This window comes from Oncorhynchus masou, chromosome 5 (genome assembly GCF_036934945.1).
Source record: "Oncorhynchus masou masou isolate Uvic2021 chromosome 5, UVic_Omas_1.1, whole genome shotgun sequence".
Lineage (NCBI taxonomy): Eukaryota > Metazoa > Chordata > Actinopteri > Salmoniformes > Salmonidae > Oncorhynchus > Oncorhynchus masou.
Window position 1 is genome coordinate 29,036,623 of NC_088216.1, and position 23,655 is coordinate 29,060,277.

The window sequence follows — 23,655 nt, forward strand, 5'->3', positions numbered from 1 at the left end:
GTGGAACATCCATTGCATATATTTTGTATAATTGTAAATATGGCATCAAAATGTTGAAAATCTGATTTCCCGGTAGCTGATCATGGTCTTCAGCTTGCTCTGACCACAGAGTAGGCCTAATGAAATAGGAAAGGAAAGTGGGCTCGTCTGTGGTGGTTAGCAAACCCCCAACCTACTGGCAATAGGACTGCATGGCATTGACTCATATCCACGTATATAAGCCCTACAAAGGCAAAATGCAGTTATCTTTTGTAATGGCCAGGTATTATCTGATTAATGTGGTATCAGGTAAGACCCAAGTGCAGACTGTGTCGAAGTAACAATGTTTATAGCAACAACAGGTCAAGGCAGACAAACAACAGGTCAAGGCAGGCAGGGGTCGATAATCCAGAGTAGTGGCAAAGGTACAGGATGGCAGACAGGCAGAGTGATCAGGTAGGCAGAGGCATCAGGTAGGCAGAGGCAGAGTGATCAGGTAGGCAGAGGGATCAGGTAGGCAGAGGGATCAGGTAGGCAGAGGGATCAGGTAGGCAGAGGCAGAGTGATCAGGTAGGCAGAGGCAGAGTGATCAGGTAGGCAGAGGCAGAGTGGTCAGGTAGGCAGAGTGATCAGGTAGGCAGAGGCAGAGTGGTCAGGTAGGCAGAGGCAGAGTAGTCAGGTAGGCAGAGGCAGAGTGGTCAGGTAGGCAGAGGCAGAGTGGTCAGGCAGGCAGGCAGAGGCAGGACAGGCAAAGGTCAAAACGAGATACTTGTGCAAACCAAGCGCTGCGAAACCACTGGTTGACTATAACAAACAAGACAAACTGACACAAACAGACAGAAAGAAACCACAGGTATAAATACCCAGGGGAAAAGTGGGGAAGATGGGTGACACCTGGAAGGGGGTGGAGACAAGCACAAGGACAGGTGAAACAAATCAGGGCATGTCAATGTGGTATTTAGTTTCCTGACAGAAGAACAAGCCAGTTGATCAGAATATATCAGAAATTGTTGTCTGTAGACAGAAAAAGACTGAAGTGAGATTTTGCAGTAAAAAAAAACATAGATACGGTGTTGCCTTTGTAGGGCAGTACTGTTATTGTTATTTGTGATTGTAAACATTAGGGGAGGGTCATGTGAAAATATGACCCTCCCCCCACAGTAAATGTCGAACTGTCCCTAATAAGCCATACATAACACATTGGATAAAAATTTGATGCCTATGATCAGTGCTTGACTTAGGTGCCGGTACTCATTTTGGCCGCTGGTTCTGTTTGAATTTAGGTGCAGGAACTCCATAATAAATACATTTTAGCCAAGTCAAGCACTGACTATGATATGACTGATATGTAGTTTCTCTTCAAGTAAATTGTTTTAACCCAAACATTTGCCAGTATCTTTTACACCACTGGGTGACGCTCCAATCTTCCAAATTCCAACAGACAGTTGCCCTCCCACCAGGCGATTAATTGTAGTGACGTCAGCTCAAGTGAAAGAAGGAAGCAAAGCGCTCAGTGTGGTGCTGTCAGTAAAAGTAGTTGTAGCGACAGCAAGGGAAAGCCCATAGATAGAACAGTGTGTCCAGTTACAGTCTGACCGCCTCTCCTGCTCAGTGGCAAAAGACAGTACGCGTGGAAATACATTGAATAGGCATATACATTGGATAGAGAGGAATAACGTTGTTTTTTTTGACTATGGCTGATGTCACGCAATTCAACGAGGGGACCGGGGACTTCGCGAAAGGGTTCGCTCGTAAAGGAGCTTTGAGGCAGAAGAACGTCCATGAGGTGAAGGACCACAAATTCACTGCAAGGTTCTTCAAGCAGCCGACTTTTTGTAGTCACTGCACCGACTTTATCTGGTAAGCGCTTTTCCTCTCCAGATGGCCTCTGCCTGTTGAACATTTTGGAGAACTCAGCTGTCTTCTCAACCAGCTATTCTCTTGTAACTTTCCCTACATAGCTAACTGTGCTGCACCGTTACTTATAATTTCCTTACTGGAATGTTTGGTCTTCCACGGAAAAGCTGGACATCTTAAAACCAACATTTTAACATTTTAACACTTCGAAATGCAAGCCCAAAGAAAATGAATCCCTTCAGCCTACAGTGGGCTAGATACACTATACATTGTAACTGACAGCGCGCCTACTTTAATGTTTGTTACAAATTGTAAAAGTTGTATTTATCCTAGTCCTCGTGTTTTTGATAAATATTGAAATAATAACTTCCTGCCAACGAAATGTAGGCTCTAAAACCGAAACAAGTAACAAGTGGTAACTATTCGGGATGTTGGGTGGTTGAAGACGCACCCATGTTGTCCAACCTTCCTCTTCAAGTGGTTGTGTTTCCTTGACCATGTATTGATCGCTACAGCGAGAGATGTCATCTTGAGTGAGTGAACATTTTACAGTTACGACCTATGGCCTCTAAAATACTCCTAAGTAATGTGTAATGATTATTGGGAAACATCTTAACAGTTTAGGCTACTTGTTTTTCTCTTCTGACTGCAGCCTATCCTACAGTACCTTTACTCGAGGTTTGCTTTGCAAAATATAGCCACCTGAAAAAATAACAATATTAAAGGGCAGTCGACACCCCTCAGGCTTCTCATCCCCCATGTCCCCTCTTGCAAGATATGAAAGGTGCTCCCCCTCTCCTATTCATCCACATAGCATTTCAATGAGCTAGTTTTCTAGATGTCTTGCCTCAATTTTGAGCTTAATATTCAACATTTCCCACCAAATAAGCCCTTAATTGAGACAGACTTACAAGTCTGGGAGACTACTGCTGTTTCTGCTTGATATGGTAAACGTGTTTGTTTGTGTTTCTGTCAGTTTAATGCTATTTGTTATTTCATTCCTCACTTTCCTCTGTTTTCACAGGGGATTTGGAAAGCAAGGATTCCAGTGCCAAGGTAAAAATGAAATGGATTGCCGTCCATTCACTCAGCTCCATTCCACCATGCAGTGTATACTCATTTGTGTGTTTTTGTACTGCATTAATTCAAGAGGACCAGTCCATTTGACTTGCATTGACTAAAGAATGTTGCAATTCGTATTGGAGTTACTCACCTTTCAAAGAGTTTGAGAGATACAGGTAGGCAATGTTCCCTCTAAGCTGCAAGGAACAGGCAGCTCCCATCAGAGTGCAGCACAGTCTTTTTTTCTTAAAGGGGCAGTGTTGTAATTTGAGATGGTCTTGAATAAGCTAAGTAGCCAATAGGCAGAGCGTAGCATAATTTGTCCGATTCCCTGTAATAATGGTATGGGAGTAATAATGTATTTTGTTTTGTAAAGTGGTTTCTTGCATCAGAAAACACACTTTCAGTCACCTCCAGAAAATTGACTGCTACTGTAGGCTTAATGGTAGAACAGCTATTTCCATATTATAATGTGATGGGATGTGTTTTTCTCCATTGTTTTTGCTGGTAGACCACTCTGGTGGGCCTACATTATGATCACATAACTGTTAAAACAGTACATTAAAGCAGGTACAGCCTTAGTGTTCACAGTAAACATGTGGCGGAAGTTACACAGAATTTTCGCAACTTTCAAATTTGTACCTGCATTGACTATAGAATGCTGCAATTTTTATTGGAGTTACTTACCTTTTCAAAGAGTTTGAGATATACCAGTAGGCCTACATTTGTCTGTGCTGTTTGAGTATGATGTCTTCCTTACACACACACACGGGAATATGAAGTCGTAAATAACAGAAAATAATGGTTAAAGTATCTGTGACAGCACTCAGGTCTAATCACTCAAAGAAATGGCATGGATTGATATTGACTGTTTTCTGTTTCCTTCCCTTTCCCAATCTCATTACCATTTCAGGTCGTTTGAAGCAGTTCTTTAAAAAAAATAAGAGAAAATGGTTATTTATACATGACAGCCAATGACTCGCAACGTAGAGACTTTGAACTGTCATTACTCTCTGGGCATTTTTGTTTGAGTCTCAGGAGTTTCTTCAAATGCACTTTGAGACTTAAATCATCTTAATTGGATTTATGCAGCTAATGCTAAGGGATATCTGGATGTTTAGTGGTTGTCTGTGTGAAAGAATTGATGGTCTACGATAAAAGAAAATATGGTTATTTATGATATCAAAGTGAGAACATTTACAATGCACTCCTCAGCTCTTGGAAAGACGGACCTAGATGTTTTGGGGACTACTTGCTAAACATTAAATGGAGAAATGAATGCGCATGCATTATTCTCACCTGACTAACTGGACTGACATGAAATCAAATCACACATGGCAATCTCATGGATGCCAGAGTTCAAATAGTTCTATTTCCTTTACAAGGCCTATGAGATTTTCTCTACAAAACCAAAGCCCCATGGGCCCCTGTCAAAAGTAGTGTACTACATAGGGTGCCCTTTGGGACATAGAATAGTGTACAGTAGCCTGGCAGCGGAATCTGCTTGTGCTTCAACCAGGCTAGGTCAGAGGGGTTAATAGCATTCGCCTGTAGTTTGCCAAGTCTCCTTAGTCAGACTGGGTCTGTGACTCTTCCATGTGCCATCAATACTCTCAAACTTCTTGTTTACCGATTCCCATCGGGGCATTACTCAAACTTGAAGAATGTAGGCTGTGCTCGTGCTGAGAAAAGACAAACTTTTGTCTCAATTTTTTTTATCGAGGTACCAGTTACCAGGATTTATAAAAGGTATTTAAGCTGTATATAGGCTATACATACTCTACATACACTGAGTGTATAAAACATTAGGAACACCTTACTAATATTGAGGATAACCCCCCTTTGCCCTCAGAACAGCCTCAATCCATCGTGGCATGGACCCTTCAAGGTGTCAAGTATTGCAAGGAGATGCTGGCCCATGTTGACTCCAATGCTTCCCACAGTTGTCAAGTTGGCTGGATGTCCTTTGGGTGGTGGACTATTCTTGATACACATGGGAAATTGTTGAGTGTGAAAAACCCAGCATCATTGCACTTCTTGACACACGCAAACCGGTGCACCTACTACCATACTCTGTTCAAAGGCACTTAAATCATTTGTCTTGCTCATTCACCCTCTGAATGGCGCACATACACAATCCATGTCTCAATTGTCTCAATGCTTAAAAATCCTCTTTACCTGTCTCCTCCCCTTAATCTACACTGATTGAAGTAGATTTTGTTGGAATCATACTTTTTTCCTATTCTTTGAAAGCATCGCCTGCATGGCTGCACTTCCAATGAACTGGCGTAATACCTGAGGAAAAACCCACTCTCGTCCTTTCTCTAGAAGATAAGAATGTGAGCAAAGCGGAAGTTTTCCCAAGGAGCAAACACTTCATTAGCAATAGCGGTTGAATGCCAGTTAAGTATGTTGATTTGCGCTTAAGTGGTGTCCCCCTCGGATATATGCCATCCTCTGTTGAACATGAATGGTAGTGTAATGTGGAAAGTGTTGATCTTGCCAGCCAGCGCTGAGAGTCCCTGCCTCATGGTAAGTGCTGCTGCTTCAGCCAGCCAGGATGATGTTAACCTGCGATCACTGAGCCGTTGGTTGAATGTGATCCGTTCTGAAAGGAGGTCTTCTGAGAGCTGCTGTTAAATGGCAGGAAAATACATCCATTTGCTGGAGTACGAGGATAAACACGCACCAGAGAAGGCTGTTTGATCTCTTGGGGGTTCAGAAGCCCCTCGTCTGTTTTTATTGTTGTGGAGTGAGTGTGAGAGAGAGCGAAAGTGTGTGTGTGCGTGTTCAGGTTCCTGCATGCATGTGTGTATCGTAAGTTGTATGTACCCATACGTACGGATGTGTGTTGTACATAGACAAATACATAGATAATGCATCTGTGTGTGTGGAGCCTGTCTTCCAGGTCTTAGGAACTGCGATCGATAAAGACACTCCTCCATTTGTATGTGTGTCTTGGAGGTGCGATGCGCTTTGCTCAGAGTGTTTGCCGGTGCTCGAATATTTGATGGTAAAGCCTGCTGGTTATCGAGTCAGGTGCTGCGGTGACATGTTTTTAGCCATATGCCAAAGCACCATCGGTGAAGCCCCTTTTATCTCTGTCTTGTCCTCTCCCTCTGTGTCCTGTCACCATCGCAGCATCGCTCGTGACTGTTATAGTCTCTATTGGTCATGTAGAAATCACAGTGCACTATTAAAGACCTACACAAAACCCCTGCATTCAGAGCATACTATAGATATGCATTAGAGATCTCAGCAACACTGTGTCGGTGCTAGTTGCTCTTCTCCCCTAGTAGGCTGTAGGGACTGATCTCTGTATCCATTCCATATACTTACTCAGAGAGCTGGTAGCAGTGGTTTTACAGCCACTCTGGAAAACACAGTATTCCCCCCTGTTTTAAATCTGTTCTTGGGTCTACTGCTAAATAAATAATGGCCACCGTATCAAGATGAAGGCAAGGAGGTAACATCCCTGCTATTCAAAAGCTGAAGGTCCCACTTAAAAAATACCTGTCCTCTCATCAATTATTAACGGACTCCTTGGAAATGGGGAGGCTCAAGTCAACGAGCAGGGAGGCTTCTGTTGAGTACAGACATGATACACTTATCCTATTGGGCTTTCTGTGCCGGCCTGAAATTACATTTGATTTTCTGGAATTTGGAATTAATGAATTTGTTGGTGATCAAATGTGAACTCGACATACTTGTTTCCAACAATTGCATGCGAGACATTAAAATGAGCTTGCGTCATATTTGTCTCCATTCTAAAACCATTAGCTACCAATCCCCCATGGATTATTTCATATCTAGTCTATTCAGACCAACTAAAGCAACATTGATGATTTAAGAGTTCAAGATCTCCCCCAATCGCTTCGTTATGGGAATCCCCAGACAGTACATAGAGCTTGTCAGAAGCCTTAGCCAACAGAGAAATCATATCCACTAGCTAACACTCAACAAGTCCTTTTCCTTGGTTTGTAAACTGGCACCTCACGGTCACAGTTGAGCTATGCTGTTGTCATTACCATGTTACTCGCCCACTCCAATTAAAAGGTTGAGAAAATACGACCAAAGTAAAGGTGAAGGGCGAACAAGCCCTCATGTTTACCCAAGTGCAAGTCGTCACCATGTGAGATGGCATTTGTGCCAATTGTTACCCTCAGACAATCCTGTTTCTGTGGAATCCAATTCCGCAAGTTAACCTGCAGGCGTTTGTATTCATATCCCAATTACATAGGAATTGCTGTTGCCACATTGTCAACTTGTGCATGGCTCCACACCCAGCCTCTGTAAACTGTACCATTAAAACACGATAGCAGTCTTTCAGCAAAATGGTAAGAATGTGGGTATTACCACTAATATTGAATGGAGGAGTTAGCGTAAGCATTCTATTGATGGTTATTGGCCCAATTTAACATTTAAGCCCATCTAGGGACATCATATACTCTACCTAAGTGTATATCAATTGATTCTAAAATATAAATGACCATGGAGAAGTCTGCTTTTAGATCTTACATAGTCTCCTGGCAGGCTTGTCCATACATTAGCATATATTGAAACCATGATAAACCAACCACAAAACCATCTCTTCCATTATGGTTGGAGTATGGATGGAGAAATGGAGCCCAGGGAATAGTGTCTTCATGGAAGGCCATTGATGGTTTGAAGGGTTGAATGGGTCTCCTTTGACAGATGGTAGTGGATTTTTGCCCAACGCTTTCCAATGGTCTGTTGTGCTGCTGAGAGTGGAGGAATAATAGGTTTCTTCATGTGAGAGGAGCAGAGACCAATCTCCCAAGGGAGGGGTAGGAGCAGAGCAATGCTTCTATGACTATGGACATGTAGTGTACATGAATGAGAGATGTGGATGGACAGTGTAATAGTGATGGCGCCACAAAATGGAGTCTTTTTCTCTCTTGTTTGAACTTGAACAGTCAAATTGAGTTAGACCAGTCCAATATAATACCTGAACAAATTTAGACAAATATTTACATATAACAAAGGTTTCTAAGTCCTGTTCTCTCTATTCAAAAATGACTTACAACCAATAACCAGTGCACCACAGACAAACCAAGCCTATGTGTCTCTGTTCACTTTCATTGTGTTTGCAGACCTGCTTAACCATGTTCAAACCAAACATTGACCCAGAGGAGACGTGATAACACACTCGCTCCCCTTCCCTGGAACCTCCCTCCTGTCCCATTGACGAACAGTGGCCTCTCAACCCGCTCTCATCTCATGCTCCGGGCTTGTTTAGACAGTGCTAAGGGAATCCTTGTGCACATCCTGTGTTGACAGAGGACGCGAAGGTCAACTCTACCATGTGTCCTTACTTTTAGAGTTCGACCGATTTTATGATTTTTCACTGCCGATACCGATTTATTGGAGGACCAAAAAAAAGCCAAGACCGATTAATATATATTTTTTATTTGTAATCATGACAATTACAACAATACTGAATGAACAATGAACACTTGTTTATTTTAATTTAATATAATACAAGAATAAAATCAATTTAGTCTCATAAATAATGAAACATGTTCGATTTGGCAAAAACAAAGTGTTGGAGAAGAAAGTAAAAGTGCAGTATGCGCCATGTAAAAAGCTAACGTTTAAATTCCTTGCTCAGAACATATGAAAGCTGGTGGTTCCTTTTAACATGAGACTTCAATATTCCCAGTTAAGAAGTTTTAGGTTGTAGTTATTATAGGAATTATGATGCGTAGACTTTCTCTCTTTACCATTTGTATTTCATACACCTTTGACTATTAGATGTTCTTATAGGCACTTTAGTATAGCCAGCCTTATCTCGTGAGTTGATAGGCTTGAGGTCATAAACAGCGCTGGCTTCAAGCATTGCTAAGAGCTGCTGACAAACTCAGTAAAGTGCTGTTTGAATTAATGATTACGAGCCTGCTGCTGTCTACCACTGCTCAGTCAGACTGCTCTATAAAATATGAAATCATAGACTTAATTATAATAAACGCACAGAAATACGAGCCTTAGGTAATTTAATATGGTCAAATCCGGAAACTATCATTTCGAAAACAAAACATTTATTCTTTCAGTGAAATACAGAACCATTACCCATTTTATCGAACGGGTGGCAACCCTAAGGCTAAATATTGCTGTTACATTGCACAACCTTCAATGTTATGTCATTTATTATGTACAATTCTGGCAAATTAATTATGGTCTTTGTTAGGAATAAATAATTTTTACACAAACTGCTGCATATACCCTGACTCTGCTTGCACTGAACGCAAGAGAAGTGACACTATTTCCCTAGTTAATATTGCCTGCTAACATGAATTTCTTTTAACTAAATATGCAGGTTTAAAAAATATATACTTCTAAGTATTGAATTTAAGGAAGGCATTGATGTTTGGTTAGGTACATTCGTGCAACGATTGTGCTTTTTTTGCGTATGTGCTTTTGTTAAATCATCACCTGTCTGGTTGAAGTAGGCTGTGATTCGATGACAAATTAACAGGCACCACTTTGATTATATGCAATGCAGGACAAGCTAGTTAACCTAGTAATATCATCAACCATGTGTAGTTAACTAGTAATTATGTGAAGATTGATTGATTGTTTTTTATAAGATAGCAATTTACCTAGGCTCTTTGCAGCCACAAGGTCCTTTTGATGCTGCACTCGCGTAACAGGTGGTCAGCCTGCCACGCAGTCTCCTCGTGGATTGCAATGTAATCGGCGTCCAAAAAGGCAGATTTACCTATTTGTTATGAACTTTAAATCGACCCTCAATAATCGGCACTGCCGATTAATCGGTCAACCTCTACTTACTTTCCCCCGCAGTCCAACCAGGTGTGTTTTCTAGTCCTCCCATCGCCCATAGGTTCCGAGGACTCCCATCTGCCTTCCCCTGTTTTGGAGTTGGTTCCCAGCAGTACATTTTTAAGCTTGTCTCACCTTTATATTGCTGTACCGACTAGTTTCAGCGAGACAGATTAGGTCTAGTTCTGGATTCAAAACATTCTCAATGGAGATTCTCCACTGAAAGTGCTATTTAGTCCAGTACTAGGCCTAATCTGGGTCTGTTCCTTAGCATCCAAAAACCTTTTATAGTATAGGAAGGTAGGTAGTTTGTTATGGGGGACAACAGCACTCTTCATTTGACTAGTTGGTCCTGTTGTATCTAGCACTCTCTCTCTATGCTTAATTTAGCCTGTACCTGTATCCTGACTGTACTTCTGCAAGGTACAGCTATTTTTTTTTTTTGTCACTGACACTTTGTTAATATATATAGTTTAGAAATGTTTTGACCAAGACGAGTGACTGCCAGACTGTGTGCTGCTATGCGCTGACTCGCTGCATAATCATTGGCGTCACTCCAATTTATGTGAAGTCCGTCTGCTACATTTTTATGGCACCATCAACCCTCAATGGGTTACGGTTGCATTATTTCTCCATGGTGCTGTCTTCACTGTAAATGATCTGCAGTATTCCATATACTCTTTCCCTGCCATATTTCCCCTGGGTTTACAAGGCCTTATACACTGTGTAATGAATACCATCTCTTATTTGGGGATGTGTGATGGCTTTATCACAAAGTGCACCTGAAATCCCCTTTTTAATGGACAGTGTTGGTACCAGTCAGTGAGGCAAGGTTAGAGGGAGAATTTGCCATAAACAGACCCACTGCTGACACCAGTCGACAGGCAGAGGCCAACTGTGTCAACCAACCAGGGTTATGTGACTTATGCTGGCACTTTGGAAAGCCAAACACATTGCCCTGTGGTGGAGCCAGCCCATCGCCTCGGAGGCTGTGGATTGGGGCTTTAATAATAGGGCTTTGCTCCCCTGGTGCTGAGTGCCAGTGCACTCCCCTGGCCGCTACAGTGCACTCTGCCTTGGGTAGAGCAGATGTAACCACCACTTCTTCCCCTCTCTCTCGCTCCGCATTCTCTCCATTCCACAGCATCCTAAGGGAAATGATCAATAAAGCCCTCGGTTAGCGCCAGGCTCGTTATTATTACTCTGAAAGCTGAGGTCATGACCTTGAATTATACCCAAGCTGATGATTCAGATTTTAGCTGCTGCTCATCACAATAGTGAAAGAGAATACAGAGAGGGCTTTCTAGTAGAGCTTCTGTGTGTGTGTGTCTGTCTGTCTGTCTGTCTATGGGGTTAGTCCTCCAATCCATTCTGATGGCAGGGGTAACCGGGCAGATTAAAGGGACGCTGGCCCCGGGAGTAAAACCGCTTAACCCCCTGAACCTTCCATTGGTACAGCCTCTGGATTCTCCATCCACCGTAGGCCACATAAAACCTAGACAATCCCTTCTTTCCAGCCCATGTATGCACACAGATGCAACAGCACCTCTGGCCCCTAGGGCTGAGAAGCAGGATCAGAGCGACCCTCCATTACATCTGTCATCCTGAGAGCTACTACAGTACCACCGCTAGATATCTAGGCCTATATCAAAACCTTCAACCACGACTTGCTTTAGTGCCAGGTACTAAAATGCTGTCTATGGACTGTATCTAATCGTCAACTCACCACAACTCACTTTAGTGCCGGGCATTATTAAACTGCTGTAGACCTATATGGGCGTTCTAATAACATAATACCTCGGTTTGAAAGCAAGGCAGCGACGTGTGGTTGGATTATGGCTTTAGATCCAACAAAGCTGCTATGTCTGTCTTTGTGGCCATGCAGACATGGGGAAAGCCTGCTTGGCAGAGATCCCTTCAAAATAGCCCAAATATGTCAGTACTACCGCTGTGTGCCTTTCTAAGCTAAACCAGACAGGCAGCACCATGCTGTGATGGGAGATCCCCAGAGAGTTGGAGCGATACCCAGCTACCCACACTGAGCAGAAATTACTTTACAAGACAAACGGCCATTTTGGATTTCCCTTAAAACCTCTGTTTTCGACTATGTAGCTGTACCGCATCGAAATGAAACCCATCCGTTCCTATTGAATTATTTATTCACTAGGGGAAATGCTTTTTGGTATGTTAATAGGCAGTGAATTGTAGCCATTTTGCATGCCAAACATGGCCAGATGTGTTGATGGAGAGACTATTTCAGAGGGATATGCTTTCAGGACTGAGCGCTTAATTATCTGCTTCTGTGCCAGAGGACGACCGATTAATCGGCATGGCCGATTTCAAGTTTTCATAACAATCAGTGATTGGCCTTTTTGGATGCCGATTACATTGCAATCCATGAGGAGACTGCGTGGTGCAACATCAAAAGGACCTTGTGGCTGCAAGGAGCCAAGGTAAGTTGCTAGCAAGCATTAAACTTATCTAATAAAAAAACAATCAATCTTAACATAATCATTAGTTAACTACATATGGTTGTTGATATTACTAGGTTAACTAGCTTATCCTGCGTTGCATATAATCAATGCGGTGCCTGTTAATTTATCATTAAATCACAGCCTACTGTACTTCAACTTCACCAAATGGTTCATGATTTAACAAAAGTGTTTTTTTTTAAACCTGCATATTTAGATAAAATAAATTCATGTTAGCAGGCAATATTAACTAGGGAAAATTTGTCACTTCTCTTGCATTCAGTGCAAGCAGAGTCAGGGTATATGCAGCAGGTTGGGCCGCCTGGCTCGTTGCGAACTGTGTGAAGACCATTTCTTCCCAACTAAGACTGTAATTAATTTGCCAGAATTATGACATAGCATTGAAGGTTGTGCAATGTAACAGCAATATTTAGACTTAGGGTTGCCACCCGTTCGATAAAATGCGGAACGGTTCCGTATTTCACTGAAAGAATAAAAGTTTTGTTTTCAAAATTATAGTTTTCGGATTTGACCATATTAATGACCAAAGGCTCGTGTTTATTATAATTAAGTCTATGATTTGATATTTTATAGAGCAGTCTGACTGAGCGGTGGTAGGCAGCAGCAGGCTCGTAATCATTCACTCAAACAGCACTTTACTGCGTTTGCCAGCAGCTCTTAGCAATGCTTGAAGCGCAGCGCTGTTTATGACCTCAAGCCTATCAACTCACGAGATTAGGCTGGCAATACTAAAGTGCCTATAATAACATCCAATAGTCAAAGGTATATGAAATACAAATGGTATAGAGAGAAATAATCGATGCGTCATAATAACTACAACCTAAAACTTCTTAACTGGGAATATTGAAGTCTCATGTTAAAAGGAACCACCAGCTTTCATATGTTCTGAGCAAGGAACTTAAACGTTAGCTTTTTACATGGCGCATACTGCACTTTTACTTTCTTCTCCAACACTGTGTTGCATTATTTAAACCAAATTGAACATGTTTCATTATTTATGAGACTAAATTAATTGTATTCATGTATTATATTAAGTTGAAATAAGTGTTTATTATTCATTCAGTATTATTGTAATTGTCATTATTACATATATATATATATATATATATATATACACACACACACATATACACATACACAGAGATGGTGGTACCTTCAGGCGTTTGGAAATTGCTCCCAAGAATGAATCAGACCTGTGGAGGTCTACAAAAAAAATTCTGTTTTAGCTGATTTGTTTTGATTTTCCCATGATATCAAGCAAAGAGGCACTGAGTTTGAAGGTAGGCCTTGAAATACATCCACGGGTTCACCTCCAATTGACTCAAATGATGTCAATTAGCCTATCAGAAGCTTCTAAAGCCATGACATCATTTTCTGGAATATTGCAAGCTGTTTAAAGGCACAGTAAATTTAGTGTATTTAAACTTCTGACCCACTGGAATTGTGATACAGTGAAATAATCTGTCTGTAAACAATTGTTGGAAAAATGACTTGTGTCATGCACAAAGTAGATGTCCTAACTGACTTGCCAAAACTATAGTTTGTTAACAAGAAATGTTTGGAGTGGTTAAAAGACGAGTTTTAATGACTACAACATAAGTGTATGTAAACTTCCGACTTCAACTGTGTGTGTGTGTGTGGATTTTAATCAGTATCAGCTTTTTTTGGTCCTCCAATAATTGGTATCGGTGTTGAAAAATCATAGTCGGTCGACCTCTACTCTGTGCACATTCATTCAAATCTTTTTCGCCAGAGAATTCCAGCATGGTTGGAATTGCATTCAGTGACACCTGTATGGCATGAGATAATAACCCCCTGTTGATACATGATTGATCCAAACCAGTTTCTCAGTATGGTGCTTTGAAGTGACTAGGCTAGCAATCAAACCAAGAAGAGAGCCAGGGCTTTGATTGCAACCCTTGCCGGAAAAAGGCAGAATATTTGTTGTTGTTCAATCACTTTTCTCTTGGTTGTCAGCCTGAAATCAAATAAAACAGTTGTTCTTGTTCACGTACGTTTCTTCTCAGAGAGCGAGTGATGGGAAAAGGACGAGTAAGTGACAGAGAAGAGAGACTGGAGGAGAATACAGACAAGGCCCTCAGGACTGTCACCAGTGTCTACTCCACAGTATGCGTTGTACTCTCAGTACTCCTACTCTAAGAATAATATTGACAATGTTACCGCTGGCATCATACACCATGTGACGTCATACATCAGATGAAAAGCTCCCTTTGCTGGACTGTTTTTCCACTAGCAAAGTGCCGGAAGATTTCCCACACTAGTCCTTGGAGCCAGGTCCTTTGATCTTGTTGCCTTGTCCATTGAGAAGATGTATCTGGACAGTACAGCTCACATCCCAAAGGAAAGAGGCTGCTAGGTCTGGACTATGTTGGTGGGGGGACTTTAGAGCTTCTGTCATACGGTTATGACTTGGCAGGCTGATCATAACAGAACCAGGTTGACAACACGCGGCTAACGCCAGTGGGAGAGGAATCATAAGCAGACAGGATGAAGAGGAGTGTTGACTATGTCATGTGTCCTGATTTGCCATTACTGTTCCGTGTCATGTCTAAGATCAGACCTATTCACCATAATCCACAGGTTTTCATGCTAAAATATAGCCAGATTAAGAATCTGTAATCAAATATTTATGAAATTGTACTTTTAAAAGCTGCAACATGTATTTTTTTGGGGGGTGACCTGACAAAATTCACATAGAAATGTGAGACATCTGTCATTCTCATTGAAAGCAAGTCTAAGAAGCTGTAGATATCTTCTATGTGTGCTATTTCTATGCTTCCCATTCTTAAGTTTAATTTTTACTTATTTTACTTTTAAGTTTTGTACACCAGCTTCAAGCAGCTGAAAATACAATATATTGGGTTATGAATAATATATTTCACTGCGGTTTAGATGGTACAATGATTCTCTACACTATACTTTCTCTTTTGTCACACAAACTGAAATGGGTCAACTACTAGAATTTTAGCAACCAGGAAAGGGTGTAGCGATTTCTGCGAAGTGCATCTTTAACTATTATATTAAGTTGTTTTGAACTGCGAGCTACCAAGATGCTTTCTGTCTTTTCAATGGCTATTTTGCTTATCGCTCACCAGTATTGTGTTGTGCCAGACAAAGAGATGCATTGAACACTGAAGGTGTCATCCAATTTGACTCTTATGTTTACATGGTTTGTGCTTGTATTAAATTAATGTTGTTTGTGGAGCAAAATGACTGTAGGGTAAATAGAACAGACACACTCCACTTGTGGTAACTAGGGAGACGGACACTTCATTGTAACCTGCCAATGTCAACACCTCTTATCCTCTAGATCCATAGGCTTTCTATAGAAAGTGCTAATGGGTGCTATAGCTACTGTATTTGCAACTGTCACTTGAACCATAATTCACATAATATGACCTTACCTCACTTAGCTCTGACTTGGTCTGAATGTTGTGACGTTTTGTATATAAAACTGGCTTACTTTAAAGATGCATTATGCAGAATCGCTCCTCCATTTCCTTGTTGCAAAAATTTAAATAGTTAGCCTAATTTTAGTCTGTGACAAAACAAGCAGTCATTGTGCAGACAATCATTGTACCATCTGAACCGCAGGGAAATATCTTTAACGTAATTAAAAATACTGTATTTTCAGCTGTTTAAAGCCGGTGTACAAAACCGAACGTAAAAGACACAAAAACTAAACTTAAGAACATGAAGCATAGAAATAGGTTACATGGAACAGATCTACTGCTTCTTAGTTTTGCTTTCAATGAGAATGACAGGTCTATAATACACATTTCTATGCGAATTTGGTTGGGTCCCCCAAAATGTTACATATTGTAGCTTTTAAGTAAATTATTGAAGTGTAGGTTAGGTGGCTTGGAGCATATCAGGCTGCTATTCAGCTGCCTGCTCTAACAGCAGCTTTTACTGTAAATAGAGTGAATCGATTGTTTTTTTTATACTACGTGGACTTCATCAATTAAGAAGAATCCCTTTTGGAATTATGAGGGTTCAGCACTAGGATTGCAACATTTTTGGAACTTTCAATAAATTACGTGGTTTTCCCGAAATCCTGGTTAGAGGATTCTCGAAATCAGGAAGGAATAAGCAGGAAACCCGGGCTCCTCATAGCAGGATTTATGGAAAAACGGGGAATTTATTGAAAGTTCCAGGCATTTTGCAACCCTAATCAATGCCATGACTAAATCCATCTACTCAATCTGAGTCTCTGAAAACATGAAGTGACACGCACAAAATGTCCCACTTCTGTGCGCAGGGCACCTGGCGGCAGCTGGATTTCCCTTACACCATTTACCGTTGACCCTCCGCCTACATGAACTGAGCAACAACTTCCATTTTCTAGAGCATTCTGGAGCTCCCATGCTATGTCAATGATCATTTCTCCCTGTCATGCCCGGACCCAGTAGGTCTTAACCAGGCTCTCTCAGGACTTCGCTTCTAACGACGCTCTTCTATAATGTTTTCTAGTGGATCTATACAAAGCGTCTCAGTGTAGGAGTGCTAAGCGAAGCTTTGTGAATACGGGCCCTTGTTAAAGCATAACTTGTGTTAATAGGATTCTAGTCATCCACTTCGTAAAGCTGTCATGGCACGTAAAGGGGGAAATTGGAGAGGTAGAATACCCCATGTTGGTGCAGAGATATGATGGCTGGGGAACTTAAACACTAGAACAGCTGGGCCTCGAGGGGACCTGCCTTCAAGCTAATAGAGCAGCCGTTCGGACTGCAACATTCTGACAGAGTAATCAATACATTTCATTATTAGAATACACATTTTATTTCAAATAACACAATAGCATTTTCATTAGGTTCTTACTGTAGGCTATATGTCAAAACAAAAACCACCAAAATTCAAGTGTTAATTAAATTTTGTTTGTGGAGTGCCTTTTTGTTACAACAGAAACCATATGTATTGGAACATGGTAACGGCTTCTTTTAATACTGATAAAAGAAGTAGCCCAACCACCAAGACGCACGCTCAGCAAGACGCACGCTCAGCAAGACGCACGCTCAGCAAGACGCACGCTCAGCAAGACGCACGGTCAAAGGATGAAAACATCCGTAGCCTAAACATCATCATAAGTGGCCTTGATAAATAGTGAAAATCATCACAAAGCAAAAATGTCATTATAATGAATAGAAGTGTCTATGACAGTAGTCAATTGTTTTGTCAGCTTGTGCTTACATCGTGTGCGTCTGTCGTGCGTAATAGTGTCTGGTTTACTCTTTGTGTCCTTGTCGTCTTGTCATTTCTCAGCACCGTTGTGCAGTACAGCGGCTGTGCAAGTGCTTTATTTTGTGCAGAGGGAGGGAGCTCCCGATTCCCTTTGTTCATGGTGCCGGCCAATGTGAAGAGAATACATTTACCAAAGTATGGTTCCACAAGCCTCCTCCCCTTATTCTCTGGCATTCGCTCACCTGCTGCCCGACGTGGATATTTTCCCAGATGTTGAATGCCATTCAGCAGTTACAATCAGACTGTTTGGATTCCGTGGACTGATATAGGGTGCGTACCATTTTGAGATTATAATTAGAACAGATTGAGCCAGTTAAGCTCAATATTGCTTGGTATAATGCTAGGTTTACTCTGATGCTTTTTTTGTTTACCTTTTTATGAGAGGGGGAATCCAAATTGAGCCAGGTTACCCTTGAACACAGATCTAAGTTGAACTCAGGCCTGTAGTTACATGTCATTTAATTGGTCAAATATGTCGGCCTAAATAACTGATCATTCAAGGTAAGACATTAGACATGGTCTCAGTTGTAAATGTTCTGTTTCACCAGAGGCCTAAGCTCAAATCATCAGTATCAGTCAATCGTAGCGCTGCGTGTGCCTCACTGTTGTCACTTCCGCTGACCTTTTTCAGTAATGGTCCTCTATTGAGCTGATCCAGGAACTGCTCTCATCTCGGGTTCATGTATCTGGAGTGGTATGTAGTGTTCTCAAGTGGTCCTAAGAACCTTTTGGGAGTGGAACCATGGCATAGTCGACGATGGTGTAGCTGTGTTAGGCTAAGCTTCTGGGAGAGGGTAAAAAGGAGAAATACTCCGTTTGTGAAATATCGGAAAGAACTCTGGGCGCTTTTGTTGCAGGGAGAGAACATTTTAAGTGAAACTGAAAGAAGGTGAAAAGGGGTTTTTATGAGCTCATGTTGGCCAAGATACCTTATGTTATGTAATTCCCCTTAATTGCCCCCGATTTTTAAACTCCAATGTCAAATCAAGACTATGCTACAGGATTAATATTGAAATCCTCTCTATTGATGGGTTCACTAGGGTAGCCTAGTGGTTAGTGTTGGACTAGTAACCGGAAGGTTGCAAGTTCAAACCCCCGAGCTGATCTGTCGTTCTGCTCCTGAACAGGCAGTTAACCCACTGTTCCTAGGCCGTCATTGAAAATAAGAATTTGTTCTTAACTGACTTGCCTGGTTAAATAAAGTTAAAATAAAAAATAAAACCTTTTCCATATTTTCCTAAAACTGACATGTTACTTTTTAAGCCTGTGTGTCCAAATGTACGACAGCACATTGTTCATCAAGTCCACAAACTTATCACTCTAGCTCCATTTGACAGATTTAGATGTACGGCTTGTTCGGAGATGAAAGAATTGCACATCTGGCTGGAATGTATAGAGGATTTAGCTCCATAAAGAAGTACATCTGAGCATGGTGTACCTTGTTTTTTAAAGACAGAGGTCAGCTGTAACCACTGTAGGGACTAAAGAGGATCACTATGACCACTGTATTAGCAGCTAAAGAGGGCGGCTATGACCGCTGTATTAGGAGCTAAAGAGGGCGGCTATGACCGCTGTATTAGGAGCTAAAGAGGGCGGCTATGACCGCTGTATTAGGAGCTAAAGAGGGCGGCTATGACCGCTGTATTAGGAGCTAAAGAGGGCGGCTATGACCGCTGTATAAAGAGGGCGGCTAGACCGCTGTATTAGGAGCTAAAGAGGGCGGCTATGACCGCTGTATTAGCAGCTAAAGAGGGCGGCTATGACCGCTGTATTAGCAGCTAAAGAGGGCGGCTATGACCGCTGTATTAGCAGCTAAAGAGGGCGGCTATGACCGCTGTATTAGCAGCTAAAGAGGGCGGCTATGACCGCTGTATTAGCAGCTAAAGAGGGCGTCTATGTCCGCTGTATTAGCAGCTAAAGAGGGCGGCTATGACCGCTGTATTAGCAGCTAAAAAGAGGGCGGCGGCCGCTGTATTATGACCGCTGTATTAGCAGCTAAAGAGGGCGGCTATGGCCGCTGTATTAGCAGCTAAAGAGGGCGGCTATGGCCGCTGTATTAGCAGCTAAAGAGGGCGGCTATGGCCGCTGTATTAGCAGCTAAAGAGGGCGGCTGTAACAGCAACTGGACTAGGTTGCTCGCCTCCTCAGCCTTTTACCACACAACCTACCGAGTTATGAACTGTAATTTTGCTTATTTACTGGCAGTGCGTTCCCAATATGGGGAAATGGCATCAGGAATTAAATTCATTTAAATAAAAATGGGGCATATGGAGATGTAGGTTATTTCCACAAGGGCATTTATTAGCAATCTGTTTGATGGTAATGCAATGTTGTGTTGACTAATATTCAGCGAACAAGCAGAGAAGATTGAAACCAATTATGTTTCCCCCGCTTCCAGAAGTCACAGCGATGCCATTTCCATGTTATCTGAAACTTTGGCCTGTGAGCCTAAACAACAACAAGCTGCCAGCCAATTAAGTTAATACATATTTGTCAGAGCCTCGCTCTACCACAGGCTGTAACGTAAACTCGTACATCGCCTAGGTCCGTACAATTGCCCTTATTTTAGCGCCCAAAAACGTACTACTTCCAGATCAACTGTAATGTCAATACCATTGTAAAGCAAAATTTCTCCCCTTTCCAACAAATCAAATCAAATTTATTTATATAGCCCTTCGTACATCAGCTGATATCTCAAAGTGCTGTACAGAAACATAGCCGAAAACCCCAAACAGCAAGCAATGCAGGTATAGAAGCACGGTGGCTAGGAAAAACTCCCTAGAAAGGCCAAAACCTAGGAAGAAACCTAGAGAGGAACCAGGCTATGTGGGGTGGCCAGTCCTCTTCTGGCTGTGCCGGGTGGAGATTATAATTTAACATGGCCAAGATGTTCAAATGTTCATAAATGACCAGCATGGTCGAATAATAATAAGGCAGAACAGTTGAAACTGGAGCAGCAGCACGGCAAGATGGACTGGGGACAGCAAGGAGTCATCATGTCAGGTAGTCCTGGGGCATGGTCCTAGGGCTCAGGTCCTCCGAGAGAAAGAAAGAGAATTAGAGAGAGCATATGTGGGGTGGCCAGTCCTCTTCTGCCTCTTCTGGCTGTGCCGGGTGGAGATTATAACAGAGCATGGCCAAGATGTTCAAATGTTCATAAATGACCAGCATGGACGAATAATAATAAGGCATAACAGTTGAAACTGGAGCAGCAGCACGGCCAGGTGGACTGGGGACAGCAAGGAGTCATCATGCCAGGTAGTCCTGAGGCATGGTCCTAGGGCTCAGGTCCTCCGAGAGAGAGAGCGAGAGAATTGGAGAGAGCACACTTAAATTCACACAGGACACCAGATAAGACAGGAGAAGTGATCCAGATATAACAAACTGACCCTAGCCCCCCGGCACATAAACTCCTGCAGCATAAATACTGGAGGCTGAGACAGGAGGGGTCAGGAGACACTGTGGCCCCATCCGAGGACACCCCCGGACAGGGCCAAACAGGAAGGATATAACCCCACCCACTTTGCCAAAGCACAGCCCCCACACCACTAGAGGGATAACTTCAACCACCAACTTACCATCCTGAGACAAGCTGAGTATAGCCCACAAAGATCTCCGCCATGGCACAACCCAAGGGGGGGGCGCCAACCCAGACAGGATGACAAAATCAATTACATGACCTAAACACTGCCCGTTTCTGCATAATTCAAGCATAGCGGGTGGGGAAGGGAAACTAATGCGTGATAGTGAGAAGGAGAGGTGTTATGTGGGAAAATTGCTTTTTTCACTCGATCTGTCGAACTTATCACCTTATTGCCTCTAAAATGTAAATAAAACACTATAAAGAGTTTATATAATGTATCATTACATGCCTATTTGAAGATTTGTCGAATTTGAATCAATTTTTTTAGTGTGGTGCTAAAGTGATCTTAGAAGTAAACAGCTGCTTTGAGAATGATGATCGCATGCGATGATGATGACAAAAAATGACGAGGTATCCCCATCACTGTCCATTTCTTGTTTTTAAACGATGAGAGAAGTGCTCCACCTGGTGGAGAGAGATTGTAAGACAGAAATAGTTGCTTTATGGTGCTGTACGTTACGACATGACACGTCAAGATGTAACGGAGGGTCAGTGCTATAGAGCCATTACCATGTCGAACAACGCTTGAATAGAAGCCGAGTTCACACCCCCTATTTTGAAGTCAACACAGTCGCTGCAGTCCCATTTAGTTTTCTTTGTAGCCTCGTTTGAATATCGCGGTTTAGCACATTTGTACAGAATGGGGTGAGTTTACGTTAGCTGACATTGAAGCTGAGGTGGCGTGACGGTGCTACCTGGTTGACTATAGCATAGTGTAGCCTACAGTATCATAGCGCTGCCTACAGTAGCATTAGCTAGCATAGCGTACAGTAGCATAGCCTTGACTTGCCTTTCCTAGCTTAGCACTGCACTGGAGCCTGCTCTGTGACATTCCCAAGTATTAGCGGTGGCAAAAACCAGGCGCGAATCTGAGCTGCTTCCCCAAGCTCCATTAATTACCAGCTAGCGCTCTGCTCTGTGTGACAGGGAGGGGCTTGGGGGAGGAACGTTGTTGTGTCTGTCTGGGCTGATGTCTGTTTCATGTCAATCTCTTAATTTACATCTGTTAGCAAACTCTAGTCTAGTTCAGTTTTCTCTCTTTTTGTATTGTTCTCTCTGTTTCGCCTATATCTTTAACTTTTTTTTATAATATAAAATGAGCTTTTACACTTCTTCAATCATAACGGCCTAACAAATGTTTCCTGCCATACATTTGTTGAACAAATGCTTATATGCCGTTCTCAAAACACTGTTTAAGGGGTAAATGCCACAGACAATTGCATCGACTGTGGTTGGCTTCCCCTTTTGATTTGTTTTACCATCTCAGATCTAGCCCCACTTCTTGCCCTGATCAGATTGCAAAGAGTTGCTTATGTTTGTGTAACTAGGGCCCAGAGTTTTATTTTTTTCCTGGCCAGGTCACATGGTCAAGAACAATTAGGGTGCTGACTAAGTATTACCAGTCATTTGATGATGTCACTCTCTCGTCTCCATCAGTATGAAATGATGCAAGTTAGATGAGTGCACCTATCTAATCAGTCATAGATCTGGCAGCATCGCATGCAACATGGATCCGAGTGCTAAAAATGTGTTAGACTGTTAGCCCACTTTGCAACTAGGAGGATGAGGATGCTTTTACCATGGAGAAATGAGTTATGTAATCCCTAGGAGGTGCAGCCTGGCCCTTGGACATTTACACAGGGATTAGTGGGGGTATTACTGTCTGAATGCATTACAGGTCTATTAGGTAGATGATGGAGTGCAGACCCAAAATGACAATGTAATCTTGACTTTAATTGCCTGGATTTTTGTTTTGATAATGTCATAATCTAATGGAAGAAAACACGGATTGATCTAGAATAGGAAACAGGGAGAGTCAAGTTCATTCTTTTTAATCCTCGAATCCCATTTTAGTGGGGATGATATGGTAGAGTGTAATGCATTGGTAAGTGGCTGTTCTTATTATTATGTCTGCTACGCAGATTATTTTAGCTGGAAATGATGTTAAGCAGCCACAGACAACCATGTCAAAATAATATGCAGCGACGAGTATAAAGCACGTGTCAAAGATCCTTCTATTATGTGTTATAGGCCTACATGCATGGCGTTGAGACTGTGCAAACAGCTTTGAATCAACTCAGTGGGAGTTATTCTCATTGTGTGGTTGATTATGTTTTTTTTTGTCTGCTTTATTGTTGAAGAACTCCCGGCTCTCAGAGGAAGGATATATTTCATCGGAAAAACAGTTTTAGGGCTTCTTTCATTTTCTTTTCACATTAAATGACTGTGACAGGCTGCGCTTTGCAGTAATTTCCTTCTTTGAACCTTAAATATGAATTGAATTTGCATCATTTTTTGGTACTTTGTTTTTAAATGCCTGGGGTTGTTTGTCTTCCCATGTGGCGTTATCCATTTGGACATGATCCTGGAACTTGATATCTCTGCATCTGTGATATGTGCACTATGGTTGCCAAGGCAGCGGACTTGGCTGGTCCATGTTGAAAGTGGTTGAGTCACAAATGGCACCCACTTCCCTATATAGTGCACTACTTTTGACCAGTGCCCACTATGTAGTGAATAGGGTGCCATTCGTGACGCAAGCAGTGTGCCCTCCCAACT

The 23,655-nt window shown here is 42.1% G+C and overlaps 1 protein-coding gene across 1 annotated transcript in view; it reads left to right on the forward strand.

The window, feature by feature from the left end:
- Positions 1 to 1,506: 1,506 nt before the first annotated feature.
- LOC135539360 (protein kinase C alpha type) overlaps positions 1,507 to 23,655 on the forward strand; it is a 204,167-nt gene continuing 182,018 nt past the window's right edge. The window contains exons 1-2 of the mRNA XM_064965190.1: positions 1,507 to 1,839; positions 2,861 to 2,892. Of these exons, the coding sequence (XP_064821262.1) occupies positions 1,673 to 1,839; positions 2,861 to 2,892 (199 nt within the window). The 5' untranslated portion in view covers positions 1,507 to 1,672. The remainder of the gene's footprint in view (positions 1,840 to 2,860; positions 2,893 to 23,655) is intronic.